Source organism: Pseudophryne corroboree, chromosome 11, assembly GCF_028390025.1.
Source record: "Pseudophryne corroboree isolate aPseCor3 chromosome 11, aPseCor3.hap2, whole genome shotgun sequence".
NCBI lineage: Eukaryota > Metazoa > Chordata > Amphibia > Anura > Myobatrachidae > Pseudophryne > Pseudophryne corroboree.
Window position 1 is genome coordinate 29,263,975 of NC_086454.1, and position 18,093 is coordinate 29,282,067.

General features: G+C 48.1%; 1 protein-coding gene across 12 annotated transcripts in view; it reads right to left on the reverse strand.

Annotated features, from left to right (window-relative positions):
* Positions 1-18,093, reverse strand: part of MICAL2 (microtubule associated monooxygenase, calponin and LIM domain containing 2) — a 278,508-nt gene that overhangs the window by 127,873 nt on the left and 132,542 nt on the right. For 5 of the 12 annotated variants that reach the window (XM_063946418.1, XM_063946417.1, XM_063946415.1 and 2 more), the window contains exons 16-20: positions 7,836-7,985; positions 5,217-5,354; positions 3,870-4,097; positions 2,784-2,885; positions 1,955-2,089 (exon numbers count right to left, since the gene is read on the reverse strand). In XM_063946418.1, the coding sequence (XP_063802488.1) occupies positions 1,955-2,089; positions 2,784-2,885; positions 3,870-4,097; positions 5,217-5,354; positions 7,836-7,985 (753 nt within the window). Of the gene's footprint in view, positions 1-1,954; positions 2,090-2,783; positions 2,886-3,869; positions 4,108-5,216; positions 5,355-7,835; positions 7,986-18,093 lie in introns of those variants that run through there. The other 7 variants (XM_063946421.1, XM_063946419.1, XM_063946416.1 and 4 more) reach the window with 6 other exon arrangements.

Genomic DNA, 18,093 nt, shown 5'->3' on the forward strand with positions numbered 1-18,093 from the left:
GTCCTAGTGCTACCAGGCAGAGACACGGAGGTGCCAGTACTACCATGCAGAAACAGGGGTGCTACTGCTACCAGGCAGAGTCAAGGGGTGCTACTGCTACCAGGCAGAGTCAAGGGGTGCTAGTGCTACCAGGCAGAGTCAAGGGGTGCACATGCTACCAGGCAGAGTCAAGGGGTTCTAGTGCTACCAGGCAGAGACAGGGAGGTGCTAGTGGTACCAGGCAGAGTCAAGGGGTTCAAGTGCTACCAGTCAGAGTCAAGGGGTGCAAGTGCTACCAGGCAGAGTCAAGGGGTGCAAATGCTACCAGGCAGAGTCAAGGGGTGCTAGTGCTACCAGGCAGAGACATGGCGGTGCCAGTACTACCAGGCAGAGACACGGAGGTGCCAGTACTACCAGGCAGAGACATGGAGGTGCCAATACTACCAGACAGAAACAGGGGTGCTAGTGCTACCAGGCAGAGTCAAGGGGTGCTAGTGCTACCAGGCAGAGACACAGAGGTGCCAGTACTACCAGACAGAGACATAGAGGTGCCAGTACTACCAGACAGAGACATAGAGGTGCCAGTACTACCAGACAAACAGGGGTGCTAGTGCTACCAGGCAGAGACACGGAGGTGCCAGCACTACCAGACAGAGACATGGAGGTGCCAGTACTACCAGACAGAAACAGGGGTGCTAGTGCTACCTACCAGACAGACGGGGGTGCTAGTGCATGGTGAGATATGGGGCTGTTTCATGGAAAATGCTGTGGGATGAACTCTGCATATTTAAAGAGGACCATCTGCAGATTTGCATGTCTATATAATTTGTCTATGAAGACTATTTAGCAGCAGGAAACTTTTAATTCTATATACTGTAATAGCCCTGATGCAGGCTCAGCAGTTCCCTACCAGACTGATGATGTAGTACAATGAATCTGCAAAGATGTTATCACTAGATACTTAGTGTGACCCCACCTGACACACGTCTCAGAAGGACAGTATGCATCATTCCTTGGCTGTGGCTAATAGACAGAGCATCTGATTCACTAGGTTACTGGAAAGGATTTTCTATTTGGACCCATGTGAGTAATGGTAACTCAGAACCCATCACACAAACCATGCGCACTGGTTATAACACGTTACATTCCCATGCTATGGCTAACGCTTATGTACCATACAATATAAGGTACTGGAAAATGTGGGGGTTTTAGTATATATCCTTCTAAAGTGGGATTTCAGTGCTTGCCATTCTGGGTAAAAGAAAATGAGAAGATAGCTGTAAATATGTGTTCAGCCTCCTCGCATACCTCCTGCATATTTACATAGAAACATACGTAGGATTTGACGGCAGATAAGAACCACTTGGCCCATCTAATCTGTCCATGTACATACACACACTTACACACTAGGACTCATTTTTTGTTGAGAGACAATTAAGCTACCAGTATATTTTTGGAGTGTGGGAGGAAGCCCACACAACCATGGGAGAATATACAAACTCCACACAGTTAGGGCCATGGTGGCAATTGAACACATGACTTCAGTGCTGTGAGGCAGCAATGCTAACCACTACACCTTCCGTGCTGGTAGGTTAATTGGCTCCCAACATAAATAATCCCTAGTGTGAATGTGTGTGTGTACATGTGGTAGGGAATATAGATTGTAAGCTCCACTGGGGCAGGGACTGATGTGAATGGCCAAATGTTCTCTGTAAAGCGCTGCGGAATACGTGTGCGCTATATAAATAACTGGTAATAAATAATAAATATCTCAGTACTTTAGCAGTTTATCAGAACTGAGAGATCTGTTGTGAACACGAGGGGAGATATTTCTTGGCGCACAGCACACTTCCTGTGTTTATACTACTTCAGATGTACTGTGTTTTGTTTTGTATCTATCACAGTTGCCTATTAGCAGTGATTACGCCAGGGTGGGCAGTACTGTACACAGACGCAGGGTTACATGCCGCGGTACCTTGTTAGACTGACAGTCGCTTGGGGCGGAGTAAGCGATGGATGGAGATGAAGGAGGGGAAGAGCCAGGAACTTGGGGGTCACAGGAAGGGACTTTAGATGGAAAATGGGACAAGCCAGGGGGCAGAAGTTTATTCTGTGTGGGGCAAAAGTAATATAAAAGTATTACACCACAGTATAAGAATGTAAATAAATATGTTGACATGTTACATTACACATACACCCATGTCACCTGATACAAACATTGTTATGCCTGAAAAAGAAATTAGCTGACGTGATCATTTCAGTCACAGATAGAGTCGTTATAATATCAGTAACAGCGATATATCCAATCGCTTCCCACCCCACATAAACAGAATAAGATTAGCATCTCACAGATCTTATATATAAGTATTATCTATGTAATATTGACTGCTTAGGACATTTCTCAAATCAGAAACAAAAAAAATCAGCTGGTTGGTTACCATTGGTTACGGCACATTTGTCTGGTGCACACTGGTTACAGACACTAGCACACTGATGCTTAATGATTAAACATAACTGCAATAACCACCTACACAGATGCGTACTCATACACCTATCCCTTTTGGCGCAATATGGCGCCTGGCACGAGTTAGATGCTCCGCCATGGGTCACTCATATTGGAGTCGCACACAAAAGCTACATGAAACGCCAGGGTCAGTATTTTGGGTACTCTGGTGGGACGCTTTGCGCGGCCAAGTAGCCACAGACTTTGCGTCTTAGCTGCGCCAAGCTTTGAGGATAGGTGTAAGTGGACACATACGTAGAGATGCTCAGTATATTACATCCCGGACACACCAAATATTCACCTGTGGGAAATCCGCGCTTCCAAACATGGAGGCCAGGTGTGCCGCCTTTTCTCTAATATTCTTTTTATGAAAGTCTCGTATTGCTAAAGCCTGAGCTCTTTTCTGGAAGAAGGAAAGGAGGAAAGAGAGAGAGAGAGAGAGGAGAGAAAAGTGAGAGGCAGAATAAGAACAGTGACAGAAGGAGGGGGATTTGCACTAGAATCACAAAGAACTTGTTTTCACTATAAATCTTGCACAAGACACATAAAAGCTGGTGGTGAATGTGTGGCTCTACGATTAGTGCCCATCTCAGCAACGTTCTTAAATTACCCACAGAGGGTATTATTCTTCCACGCGATGAGTTACTAGAGTGTAACAGACCAAGTGAGCCCCAATGAGACCTTTCCTGAATTTACAAATTGATTTAGGTTATAAAATATATAGGGTCGCTGTACTATAAAGACACACTTCCAACTACCCTGTGGGCACTATAAGCATTTATAGTGAAATGTGGTAAAATGAACTGGCAGCTTCTTACCCAACGTGGAGAGATAAGTATACATCATATTGTGTCTGCAGTATCAAAGCTCCCCTATCCCCTACATTCAGTGGCTGCAGCCAGTATTCATGAGAACGCAGCCAATCAGAACACTGGGAACTAGTGACACCACTGAGGGTGTCTATCATTGGGAAGTGTACAGTAAGAATTGGGAGTTAGAGACTTCTAGTGGGGAGAAAGATGGGCACTACAGGACACATGGAAGCCCCCACATGAGGGACCACCACCATGGGAGGTGCAGGTGCAATACTAGGAGGAGGGATGCATCCGACTGGCTGTGAGCTAAAGGTGACACCGCACGTGATTGGTGGCAGGGGCTTACAGCCAATCACATTCCTCTCTTTTGATCACATAACATCCCCTACTCTTTGAACTCCCCCCAGGGTCAATCGGTGTCATAATCACCCACAAGAGACGCATTCAACCCCTTTAAATTGTAAATACAGGACACTGTACTGAATTTCATCTGGCAGACTGTGTTTAGTTGCTGTGGGGCAGAGGAACAGCGCACACGATATATATACATTGCATGCTATAAGGCCGGTCACCTGCTCAGCCCTTTCTTCAATTTGCTGCAGACGCTCTAAGATACCAGAGAGAACCAGAGCAGAAGGACAGGAGGAGATGAGAGAGTCTTTTCTTTCTGAAGGGCTGGAGGGTACCTCTGTGTCTTCTCTAGACCTCGGCTCCCTGGTTACAATAGCTGTGGCGGGCACTCTGGCGGGCACAGACGGTGGTGCCGTTGGTCTGACCAGAGTCCTAGCTACTGCCTGAAACTGGGAAACACTGCAAATGAAAAGAAGGGTTCCTCGTTCTAGGCCAAATCCCATGCATCACGTGACTTCACACAAGGCAACATCAGCGATCAGCCCCCTGAAACCTAGAACGTCTCTGAGTCTTATTTACTATGAAAGGGGAGCTCTTGTATCTGACTAGGGACAGGTTCCCCCCCCTATACGCAGATGTGACCTCTGGGAAAGGCCTGTTGGTGGCGCTTTTAATCTAATCAGGGGGAACCCATGTAGCCACTCTTTTAGGGGGCTGCATCTCAGGAATGGTGGGGTTCCCACGGCTGCTAATCCAACAGGAAGGGAATAATATATAAGCTACGCTGAAAAACTCAGCACTGTATATCATGACATAATGTCACCAATGAAATGTAACCTAGCTAATGTTTTACTTTCCTATTTCAAATAAATTAGTACAAAACTGTCAGAGAAAGAGAAATAATCTTACGACGTAAACAGAAAATGATTAGCTAAATCATGCATTTATTCAAGGTTTGTTCCTGCCAAACAACTGAGCACGTGGCGGTTATAAGAGGGCCAGGCGGGTGCTGCGCACTGACCTCTCTCACAGCCAGAATGGAAACGTGACGGTCAGTCATCTAATGAGGCAGCTGGAAGCCGTTCTCCAACTGCTGTGGAACTACAAATTTCAGGGTGATATGTTTGCTGAGACTTGTAGTTCCACGACTAGAGACACACAGGTTGCATATGAAACAAAGGGGCTTATTCACAATTGCACGCAAGACGGCCACGAGCGCGGCCACATTGCTTTCACGAAAATAAATGTGAAAAACCACCATATGCACTTCCCCATAAGATTACGTTATCAGCACAGGTATATAGGCTCCCATTGATCAACGAGTTTTAGCTATTTAAAACTCACTGCGTATTTTAAATGGCGTTCCAGCCAATCAGCTCCCAACTGTCACGTGTTTGAAAAATGACAGTTGGAAGCGGATTGGCTGGAGCTCCATTTATCATACCCAATGAGTTTTAAACAACTTAAACTCGTTGATAAATTGGCCTCACAGAGCGCACAGCGGCCATGCCTTAATCCCTGAGCACAGTAATATACTCACTCTACGTCGTTTATGCGTGACACCGTACCTGCCTTCTGGGCTCAGTCTGAGCGGGACAAAGGGTTGGGTCCGGAGGTTTAGCAAAGCGAGGGTTAACAGGAGCTTGGTCGCCGCAGAGCAGCTCTGACGTAGAGTTATCAGATAGGGGCAAAGCCTGCGGAGTGGACTGAGGGTGAGGAAATGACAGCAGAGAATAGAAGAGATTAGCAGATGAGGTGTCAGGATGAGAAGAGGAATGAGGCGGTCAGGGCGATGAGGGTTTAAGGAGTCTATAAACAACGTCATATGAAAAACCCATTTGTATAACTGCTGCTTCTCAGTCCATTTAATGTGAAACGATAAAAGAAGTAGATATATACACAGGAATTATATCTCTGAGCTTCTCCTAGGGCAGATTTATCATCATAACGCTGCAACAAGGCAGCACCTATCTACATTACTAGTAACGGCAAGCAGAATTACCCAGATACACTGCTGGACATGAGCTAAAGTGATTAATAAGTCACATCGATATTTACTGGTCTATATGAAATGACAATATCAAAAGGAATTACATTTGAAAATACTGGGATTTGGCGGCCAGTTACCTATAATACAAAGCCTACACAGAAAGGTCAGGTAAAGGATTCAACATCAATATATACACACAATGGGGGACACTGGGCCTAATTCAGACCTGATCGCAGCAGCAAATTTGTTCTTTAATGGGCAAAACCATGTGGGTAATTCAGAGTTGATTGCAGCAGCAAATTTTTTAGCAGTTGGGCAAAACCATGGCCCTCATTCCGAGTTGATCGCTTGCTAGCAGTTTTTAGCAGCCGTGCAAACGCATAGTCGTCGCCCACGGGGGAGTGTATTTTCGCTTTGCAAGAGTGCGAACGTCTGTGCAACCGAGCGGTACAAAAACATTTTGTGCAAAACAAGACCAGCCCTGTAGTTACTTATTCTGTGTGATGATTGCTGCGACGAGTGACACGGTAATGACGTCAGATACCCGCCCTGCAAATGCCTGTATTTTTCCAAACACTCCCAGAAAACGGTCAGTTGACACCCATAAACACCCACTTCCTGTCAATCTCCTTGCGATCAGCTGTGCGAATGAAATCGTCACTAGAAGCAGTGCAAAACAATGATGCTCTTTGTACCCGTACGACGCGTGTGCGCATTGCAGCTCATACGCATGCGCAGTTTTGCCATTTTCTTATAAATGATCGCTACGCAGCAAATAACGGCAGCTAGCGAACAACTCAGAATGAGGGCCCATGTGCACTGCAGGGGGGCAGATGTAACATGCAGAGAGAGTTAGATTTGGGTGGGGTGTGTTCAAACCGAAATCTAAATTGCAGTGTAAAAATAAAGCAGCCAGTATTTACCCTGCACAGAAACAATACAACCCACCCACATCTAACTCTCTGCGCATGTTATATCTGCCCCACCTGCATGGTTTTGCACATTAGAGAACAAATTTGCTGCTGTGATCAGGTCTGAATTAGGCCCACTGTCCTATGAATTGCAAAGGAAACATGTAAATCAATCTACGGTAACCAATTAGTACATTATAATAGGGTCAACAAATAGCTTACAAGATACATAAGCTTCACATGATAAGAGGTAAGAAACATTCTGTCTTAGCAGTAATAAGCAGATATATATAGCTCCCTATAAAGTGTAAGCCTGCGAGTCTCTTACTTCTCTGTCTGTTAGTACACAGTCACCTTTTATTACTATTTTGTTCCCAATTGTAAAGCACAACGGCATATGTAGGCGATATATAAATAACAGTGAATAAAAGTAAATAGAAGTTCTTAGAAATATAGACACCTCGATAAGTATGTTTAGGTCTTTACTCCTGTGTATACTCAATCACCTTAAACTAGACTTGGACAACTTGGGGCTATAAAGTGGATGTAGAACTAAAAGTCTCAGCATTCTCAATCAGCTAGAGGATGGAAAGGCATGCTGACACTTATAGTTCCACAAAAGTTATATATGGGGTTATGCGATGAACTGCTTAGCGCAGACCTAAAGGTATACACACTGTAACGCTATATTTTCTGTCGGACCAGAAAGTACTCTGATATTACTGACACAGGGAAATATACAGCCGCAAGCTGTGGACTTTGCTTTTCTGAAATGGTCCTGGAGACTCATAAGTCAACGGTTAATCTGTCATCAGGCCCGTCGGCCAACATTACTTTCCATCAGTACAGTAGAGTACATTATCCCCACCGGTCATTGCATGTGACCCCAACGGTGACCATGTGACTATGGGTAGTCAGTAATATGAGGAGACTGAGAGGCCATGATAGAGTCTCCTCAACAGGTGTCTGATCATTATCGAGCATGAATCACTCAGGAAAATTAAAGTTACCACACCATGAGAATACACTATCAGCCGCCGGTACATGGAGCAGGAGAATGAGCCCCTGAAGACGTGTGGACTGCACCAGATAATTCTAGAAGGGTAACGTGGGGTTACACGCCTGAACATTTGTTTCTCTGTTCTGTATGAAGCCTGTCTACAACAGCAAGTGTCCTTAGACAGTGACATCCTGAAGTCTTGCCATGTTGAGTAGAGAATAAACACATGGTCCCTACGATATGCTCTGGGAAGGAAACATGGTGGAGGCACATTTCGGACACTTACCTGTCTCCTTACTGATGCACTGGATGTGTTTTCTTCAAACTTGGCCAGCAGCTGTGTAGCCATAGATCGGACTTTATTCTGATTAATGACCTCCTTCGTGTCGCTACACTCATTGCCGGAGCTGAGACTTTCACTCGTAAAGTTTGCTGGCTGCAAAAAACACAAGAAATAGCAGACATGTTACCTGGTGCCGCCTGCCGAAACTCTTCCCTGTTCCGCCAGTTCGGGCCCCAATCGCTGCTACACTGCACATTATAGGGGAGGAGGCTGAATGCACCCAGCAGACCCTTTGTACATAGTGCACTAAGTGATTATTACAGTCACGGGACAGCGCTGTGCTACTTCATGTCACTTTACGTGATGAAATCTCATTACACGGCCCAGAGCATTTCCTGCCCTGAGAGGCCCTATAAAACGCTGCGTAAATGAGCGATGAACAGCTGAACCCGCTCAGATCACATGACACGATGAAATTACAGAGGTATTCGAGCAAAGGTGTCGGTATCGCTACTCAGTGATAGGAAATGTTCCATATATCGCCCCACAGGAAACAAACTGCTGCAGATTTTTAATTTATCACCCCACAGGAAACAAGCTGCTGCAGAAGATGTTCCATTTATCGGCCCACAGAAAACAAGCTGCTGCAGATGTTTCATTTATCGCCCCACAGGAAACAAGCTGCTGCAGAAGATGTTCCATATTTTGTCACACAGGAAACAAGCTGCTGCAGAAGATGTTCCATATTTTGTCACACAGGAAACAAGCTGCTGCAAAAGATGTTCCATATTTTGTCACACAGGAAACAAGCTGCTGCAAAAGATGTTCCATATTTTGTCACACAGGAAACAAGCTGCTGCAGAAGATGTTCCATTTATCGTCCCACGGGAAACAAGCTGCTGAAAATGTTCCATTTATCGCCCCACAGGAAACAAGCTGCTGCCGAAGATGTTCCATATATCGCCCCATAGGAAACAAGCTGCTGCAGCAGCATATGTTCCATATATCGCTCTACAGGAAACAAGCTGCTACAGAAGATGTTCCATATATTGCCCCACAGGAAACAAGCTGCCGCAGAAGATGTTCCATATATCGCCCTACAGCAAACAAGCTGCTGCAGCAGATGTTCCATATAGCTCCCCTCAGGAAACTAGCTGCTGCAAAAGATGTTCCATATAGCACCCCACAGGAAACAAGCTGCTGCAGAAGATGTTCCATATTTCGTCCCACACGAAACAAGCTGCTGCAGAAGATGTTCCATTTAACGCCCCACAGGAAACAAGCTGCTGCAGATGTTTCATTTATCGCCCCACAGGAAACAAGCTGCTGCAGAAGATGTTCCATATTTTGTCACACAGGAAACAAGCTGCTGCAGAAGATGTTCCATTTATCGCCCCACGGGAAACAAGCTGCTGAAAATGTTCCATTTATCGCCCCACAGGAAACAAGCTGCTGCAGAAGATGTTCCATATATATCGCCCCACAGGAAACAAGCTGCTGCAGCAGCATATGTTCCATATATCGCTCTACAGGAAACAAGCTGCTACAGAAGATGTTCCATATATTGCCCCACAGGAAACAAGCTGCCGCAGAAGATGTTCCATATATTGCCCCACAGGAAACAAGCTGCCGCAGAAGATGTTCCATATATCGCCCCATAGGAAACAAGCTGCTGCAGCAGATGTTCCATATAGCACCCCACAGGAAACAAGCTGCTGCAGAAGATGTTCCATATTTCGTCACACAAGAAACAAGCTGCTACAGAAGATGTTCCATATTTCGTCCCACACGAAACAAGCTGCTGCAAAAGATGTTCCATTTATCGCCCCACGGGAAACAAGCTGCTGCAGAAGATGTTCCATTTATCGCCCCACAGGAAACAAGCTGCTGCCGAAGATGTTCCATATATCGCCCCACAGGAAACAAGCTGCTGCAGCAGCATATGTTCCATATATCGCTCTACAGGAAACAAGCTGCTACAGAAGATGTTCCATATATTGCCCCACAGGAAACAAGCTGCCGCAGAAGATGTTCCATATATCGCCCTACAGCAAACAAGCTGCTGCAGCAGATGTTCCATATAGCTCCCCTCAGGAAACTAGCTGCTGCAAAAGATGTTCCATATAGCACCCCACAGGAAACAAGCTGCTGCAGAAGATGTTCCATATTTCGTCCCACACGAAACAAGCTGCTACAGAAGATGTTCCATTTATCGCCCCACGGGAAACAAGCTGCTGCAGAAGATGTTCCATTTAACGCCCCACAGGAAACAAGCTGCTGCAGATGTTTCATTTATCGCCCCACAGGAAACAAGCTGCTGCAGAAGATGTTCCATATTTTGTCACACAGGAAACAAGCTGCTGCAGAAGATGTTCCATTTATCGCCCCACGGGAAACGAGCTGCTGAAAATGTTCCATTTATCGCCCCACAGGAAACAAGCTGCTGCAGAAGATGTTCCATATATCGCCCCACAGGAAACAAGCTGCTGCAGCAGCATATGTTCCATATATCGCTCTACAGGAAACAAGCTGCTACAGAAGATGTTCCATATATTGCCCCACAGGAAACAAGCTGCCGCAGAAGATGTTCCATATATTGCCCCACAGGAAACAAGCTGCCGCAGAAGATGTTCCATATAGCGCCCTACAGCAAACAAGCTGCTGCAGCAGATGTTCCATATAGCTCCCCTCAGGAAACTAGCTGCTGCAGAAGATGTTCCATATAGCACCCCACAGGAAACAAGCTGCTGCAGAAGATGTTCCATATTTCGTCACACAAGAAACAAGCTGCTACAGAAGATGTTCCATATTTCGTCCCACACGAAACAAGCTGCTGCAAAAGATGTTCCATTTATCGCCCCACGGGAAACAAGCTGCTGCAGAAGATGTTCCATTTATCGCCCCACAGGAAACAAGCTCCCACAGAAGATGTTCCATATATCGCTCTACAGGAAACAAGCTGCTGCAGCAGATGTTCCATATATCGCCCTACAGCAAACAAGCTGCTGCAGCAGATGTTCCATATATCGCTCTACAGGAAACAAGCTGCTGCAGAAGATGTTCCCAAGCTGCTGCAGAAGATGTTCCATATATCGCCCCACAGGAAACAAGCTGCTGCAGCAGATGTTCCATATATCGCCCTACAGCAAACAAGCTGCTGCAGCAGATGTTCCATATATCGCTCTACAGGAAACAAGCTGCTGCAGAAGATGTTCCCAAGCTGCTGCAGAAGATGTTCCATATATCGCCCCACAGGAAACAAGCTAATACAAAGTGGACACAAGTGATAATTGCCGTTGCACTGCCGCTGCCCAGTTCCCACGTCTTAACGGCCAAGATCTGGGCCACTAACAGTCGGCTGCAGATACACAAACATTTGTGAACTCACTGTATGACCTGAAAAGCTCGCTATCTATCCCCCAGCTCAGTCAGCGTTCCTGTGTGACAGAAGGGCGGCAGGCATGAACAGCAAATGCGGATTTTTTAAATACACAGAAGAAAAAAACCTTCAAATTTAAATTATTTACAATCACATTTTATTACCAAACTCCTCATAAACATATTACATGTATCTTATCACCTATTCTTTTATTTATTAATTAATTTGTACACTGACATAGGCCCTCATTCCGAGTTGATCGCTCGCTAGCTACTTTTAGCAGCCGTGCAAACGCATAGTCGCCGCCCACGGGGGAGTGTATTTTCGCTTTGCAGGAGTGCGAACGCCTGTGCAGCCGAGCTCTGCAAACACATTTTGTGCAAAACAAGACCAGCCCTGTAGTTACTTATCCTGTGCGATGATTGCTACGACGTATGACACGGTAATGACGTCAGATACCCGCCCAGCAAACGCCCGGCCACACCTGCGTTTTTCCAAACACTCCCAGAAAACGGTCAGTTGACACCCAGAAACACCCACTTCCTGTCAATCTCCTTGCGATAGGCTGTGCGACTGAAAGCGTCGGTAGAACCTGTGCAAAACTACGATGCTCTTTGTACCCGTATGCCGCGCGTGCGCATTGCGGTGCATACGCATGCGCAGTTTTGCTGTTTTTTTAACTGAACGCTACGCAGCGACCAACGGCAGCTAGCGATCAACTTGGAATGAGGGCCATAGTCTATTGATACAGAAAATAGAAATGATAAAACAGAGAAGATACTGCCGATGTCTTGCAGCTCTCAAGTAATAATATTAACTACTATAATAATACAAGTTACATAATATTATTTTTTCAGATGTATAAATTGTCTGTGTTTTGTTATAGGCTTAAACGCAAAGTGTCGCTGACTGTTATGACAATATACAATCTACCTCTCTATTTGGCCTCTGAGTTGTCAGTAAAATATGAGCTTGGCCAATCCAGAGCATAGTTCACTAGCCAGGCCCTTTTCTCTCCCTTCTAGTAAGAACATGGGAGGATACCCTCTCCGGCTCTCACTATCAGGACTGAGTATTGCAGGGAGTATTGGAATTTAAAGCGCGGAAAGAATTCCAGTGAAACCCTAAAAATGTTACACAGCTGCAAACAAAACACGGGTTTAAAAACAGATAAGGATGACAGATGGGTCTGACTGCGGCAGCGTGTGTATCTCTGTGTGTATCTGCAGCCGGCTGCTGCTGTGGCACTACAACACTCATCCTCCTGTCACACGGCATCTGATGGGAGTATGCTGGGAGTTATGGTGTCAGTCACTAGAGCTGCTGTGACACTACAACACTCATCCTACTGTCACCCGGCATCTGATGGGAGTATGCTGGGAGTTATGGTGTCAGTCACTAGAGCTGCTGAGGCACTACAACACTCATCCTCCTGTCACCCGGCATCTGATGGGAGTATGCTGGGAGTTGTGGTGTCAGTCACTAGAGCTGCTGTGACACTACAACACTCATCCTACTGTCACACGGCATCTGATGGGAGTATGCTGGGAGTTGTGGTGTCAGTCACTAGAGCTGCTGTGACACTACAACACTCATCCTACTGTCACACGGCATCTGATGGGAGTATGCTGGGAGTTGTGGTGTCAGTCACTAGAGCTGCTGTGACACTACAACACTCATCCTCCTGTCACACGGCATCTGATGGGAGTATGCTGGGAGTTGTGGTGTCAGTCACTAGAGCTGCTGTGACACTACAACACTCATCCTACTGTCACACGGCATCTGATGGGAGTATGCTGGGAGATGTGGCGTCAGTCACTAGAGCTGCTGTGACACTACGACACTCATCCTCCTGTCACCCGGCATCTGATGGGAGTATGCTGGGAGTTATGGTGTCAGTCACTAGAGCTGCTGAGGCACTACAACACTCATCCTCCTGTCACACGGCATCTGATGGGAGTATGCTGGGAGCTGTGGCGTCAGTCACTAGAGCTGCTGTGGCACTACAACACTCATCCTCCTGTCACCCGGCATCTGATGGGAGTATGCTGGGAGTTGTGGCGTCATTTACTAGAGCTGCTGTGGCACTACAACACTCATCCTCCTGTCACCCGGCATCTGATGGGAGTATGCTGGGAGTTGTGGTGTCAGTCACTAGAGCTGCTGTGACACTACGACACTCATCCTCCTGTCACCCGGCATCTGATGGGAGTATGCTGGGAGCTGTGGTGTCATTTACTAGAGCTGCTGTGGCACTACAACACTCATCCTCCTGTCACCCGGCATCTGATGGGAGTATGCTGGGAGTTGTGGCGTCATTTACTAGAGCTGCTGTGGCACTACAACACTCATCCTCCTGTCACCCGGCATCTGATGGGAGTATGCTGGGAGTTGTGGTGTCAGTCACTAGAGCTGCTGTGGCAATACAACACTCATCCTCCTGTCACCCGGCATCTGATGGGAGTATGCTGGGAGCTGTGGCGTCAGTCACTAGAGCTGCTGTGGCACTACAACACTCATCCTCCTGTCACCCGGCATCTGATGGGAGTATGCTGGGAGTTGTGGCGTCATTTACTAGAGCTGCTGTGGCACTACAACACTCATCCTCCTGTCACCCGGCATCTGATGGGAGTATGCTGGGAGTTGTGGTGTCAGTCACTAGAGCTGCTGTGACACTACGACACTCATCCTCCTGTCACCTGGCATCTGATGGGAGTATGCTGGGAGCTGTGGTGTCATTTACTAGAGCTGCTGTGGCACTACAACACTCATCCTCCTGTCACACGGCATCTGATGGGAGTATGCTGGGAGCTGTGGCGTCAGTAACTAGAGCTGCTGTGGCACTACAACACTCATCCTCCTGTCACCCGGCATCTGATGGGAGTATGCTGGGAGTTGTGGCGTCATTTACTAGAGCTGCTGTGGCACTACAACACTCATCCTCCTGTCACCCGGCATCTGATGGGAGTATGCTGGGAGTTGTGGTGTCAGTCACTAGAGCTGCTGTGGCACTACAACACTCATCCTCCTGTCACCCGGCATCTGATGGGAGTATGCTGGGAGTTGTGGCGTCATTTACTAGAGCTGCTGTGGCACTACAACACTCATCCTCCTGTCACCCGGCATCTGATGGGAGTATGCTGGGAGTTGTGGTGTCAGTCACTAGAGCTGCTGTGACACTACGACACTCATCCTCCTGTCACCCGGCATCTGATGGGAGTATGCTGGGAGCTGTGGTGTCAGTCACTAGAGCTGCTGTGGCACTACAACACTCATCCTCCTGTCACCCGCCATCTGATGGGAGTATGCTGGGAGCTGTGGTGTCATTTACTAGAGCTGCTGTGACACTACGACACTCATCCTCCTGTCACCCGGCATCTGATGGGAGTATGCTGGGAGTTGTGGTGTCAGTTACTAGAGCTGCTGAGGCACTACAACACTCATCCTCCTGTCACACGGCATCTGATGGGAGTATGCTGGGAGATGTGGCGTCAGTCACTAGAGCTGCTGTGACACTACGACAATCATCCTCCTGTCACCCAGCATCTGATGGGAGTATGCTGGGAGTTATGGTGTCAGTCACTAGAGCTGCTGTGGCACTACACCACTCATCCTCCTGTCACACAGCATCTGATGGGAGTATGCTGGGAGATGTGGCGTCAGTCACTAGAGCTGCTGTGACACTACAACACTCATCCTCCTGTCACCCGGCATCTGATGGGAGTATGCTGGGAGTTGTGGTGTCAGTCACTAGAGCTGCTGTGGCACTACAACACTCATCCTCCTGTCACCCGTCATCTGATGGGAGTATGCTGGGAGCTGTGGCGTCAGTCACTAGAGCTGCTGTGACACTACAACACTCATCCTCCTGTCACCCGGCATCTGATGGGAGTATGCTGGGAGTTGTGGTGTCAGTCACTAGAGCTGCTGTGACACTACAACACTCATCCTCCTGTCACCCGGCATCTGATGGGAGTATGCTGGGAGTTAGGGTGTCAGTCACTAGAGCTGCTGAGGCACTACAACACTCATCCTCCTGTCACACGGCATCTGATGGGAGTATGCTGGGAGTTGTGTTGTCAGTTACTAGAGCTGCTGTGACACTACAACACTCATCCTCCTGTCACCCGGCATCTGATGGGAGTATGCTGGGAGTTGTGGTGTCAGTCACTAGAGCTGCTGTGACACTACAACACTCATCCTCCTGTCACCCGGCATCTGATGGGAGTATGCTGGGAGTTATGGTGTCAGTCACTAGAGCTGCTGAGGCACTACAACACTCATCCTCCTGTCACACGGCATCTGATGGGAGTATGCTGGGAGTTGTGTTGTCAGTTACTAGAGCTGCTGTGGCACTACAACACTCATCCTCCTGTCACCCGGCATCTGATGGGAGTATGCTGGGAGTTGTGGTGTCAGTCACTAGAGCTGCTGTGACACTACAACACTCATCCTCCTGTCACCCGGCATCTGATGGGAGTATGCTGGGAGTTATGGTGTCAGTCACTAGAGCTGCTGAGGCACTACAACACTCATCCTCCTGTCACCCGGCATCTGATGGGAGTATGCTGGGAGTTATGGTGTCAGTCACTAGAGCTGCTGAGGCACTACAACACTCATCCTCCTGTCACACGGCATCTGATGGGAGTATGCTGGGAGTTGTGTTGTCAGTTACTAGAGCTGCTGTGACACTACAACACTCATCCTCCTGTCACTCGGCATCTGATGGGAGTATGCTGGGAGTTATGGTGTCAGTCACTAGAGCTGCTGAGGCACTACAACACTCATCCTCCTGTCACCCGGCATCTGATGGGAGTATGCTGGGAGCTGTGGCGTCATTTACTAGAGCTGCTGTGGCACTACAACACTCATCCTCCTGTCACCCGGCATCTGATGGGAGTATGCTGGGAGCTGTGGTGTCAGTTACTAGAGCTGCTGTGGCACTACACCACTCATCCTCCTGTCACCCGGTATCTGATGGGAGTATGCTGGGAGTTGTGGTGTCAGTCACTAGAGCTGCTGTGATACTACAACACTCATCCTCCTGTCACCCGGCATCTGATGGGAGTATGCTGGGAGCTGTGGTGTCAGTTACTAGAGCTGCTGTGACACTACAACACTCATCCTCCTGTCACCCGGCATCTGATGGGAGTATGCTGGGAGTTGTGGTGTCAGTCACTAGAGCTGCTGAGGCACTACAACACTCATCCTCCTGTCACCCAGCATCTGATGGGAGTATGCTGGGAGTTGTGGCGTCAGTCACTAGAGCTTCTGAGGCACTACACCACTCACCCCCCTGTCACCCGGCATCTGATGGGAGTATGCTGGGAGTTGTGGTGTCAGTCACTAGAGCTGATGTGGCACTACAACACTCATCCTCCTGTCACACGGCATCTGATGGGAGTATGCTGGGAGTTGTGGTGTCAGTCACTAGAGCTGATGTGGCACTACAACACTCATCCTCCTGTCACACGGCATCTGATGGGAGTATGCTGGGAGTTGTGGCGTCAGTCACTAGAGCTGATGTGACACTACAACACTCATCCTCCTGTCACCCGGCATCTGATGGTAGTATGCTGGGAGTTGTGGTGTCAGTCACTAGAGCTGATGTGGCACTACACCACTCATCCTCCTGTCACCCAGCATCTGATGGGAGTATGCTGGGAGTTGTGGTGTCAGTCACTAGAGCTGCTGAGGCACTACAACACTCATCCTCCTGTCACACGGCATCTGATGGTAGTATGCTGGGAGTTGTGGTGTCAGTCACTAGAGCTGATGTGGCACTACACCACTCATCCTCCTGTCACCCGGCATCTGATGGGAGTATGCTGGGAGCTGTGGTGTCAGTTACTAGAGCTGCTGTGACACTACAACACTCATCCTACTGTCACACGGCATCTGATGGGAGTATGCTGGGAGTTGTGGTGTCAGTCACTAGAGCTGATGTGACACTACAACACTCATCCTCCTGTCACCAGTCATCTGATGGGAGTATGCTGGGAGTTGTGGTGTCAGTCACTAGAGCTGATGTGACACTACAACACTCATCCTCCTGTCACCCGGCATCTGATGGGAGTATGCTGGGAGCTGTGGTGTCAGTCACTAGAGCTGATGTGACACTACAACACTCATCCTCCTGTCACCAGTCATCTGATGGGAGTATGCTGGGAGTTGTGGTGTCAGTCACTAGAGCTGATGTGACACTACAACACTCATCCTCCTGTCACCCGGCATCTGATGGGAGTATGCTGGGAGCTGTGGTGTCAGTCACTAGAGCTGATGTGACACTACAACACTCATCCTCCTGTCACCCGGCATCTGATGGGAGTATGCTGGGAGCTGTGGTGTCAGTCACTAAAGCTGATGTGACACTACAACACTCATCCTCCTGTTACCCGGCATCTGATGGGAGTATGCTGGGAGTTGTGGTGTCAGTCACTAGAGCTGCTGTGACACTACAACACTCATCCTCCTGTCACCCGGCATCTGATGGGAGTATGCTGGGAGTTATGGTGTCAGTCACTAGAGCTGCTGAGGCACTACAACACTCATCCTCCTGTCACCCGGCATCTGATGGGAGTATGCTGGGAGCTGTGGCATCAGTCACTAGAGCTGCTGAGGCACTACGACACTCATCCTCCTGTCACCCGGCATCTGATGGGAGTATGCTGGGAGTTGTGTTGTCAGTTACTAGAGCTGCTGAGGCACTACACCACTCATCCTCCTGTCACCCAGCATCTGATGGGAGTATGCTGGGAGTTGTGGTGTCAGTCACTAGAGCTGCTGAGGCACTACAACACTCATCCTCCTGTCACCCGGCATCTGATGGGAGTATGCTGGGAGTTGTGGTGTCAGTCACTAGAGCTGCTGTGACACTACAAC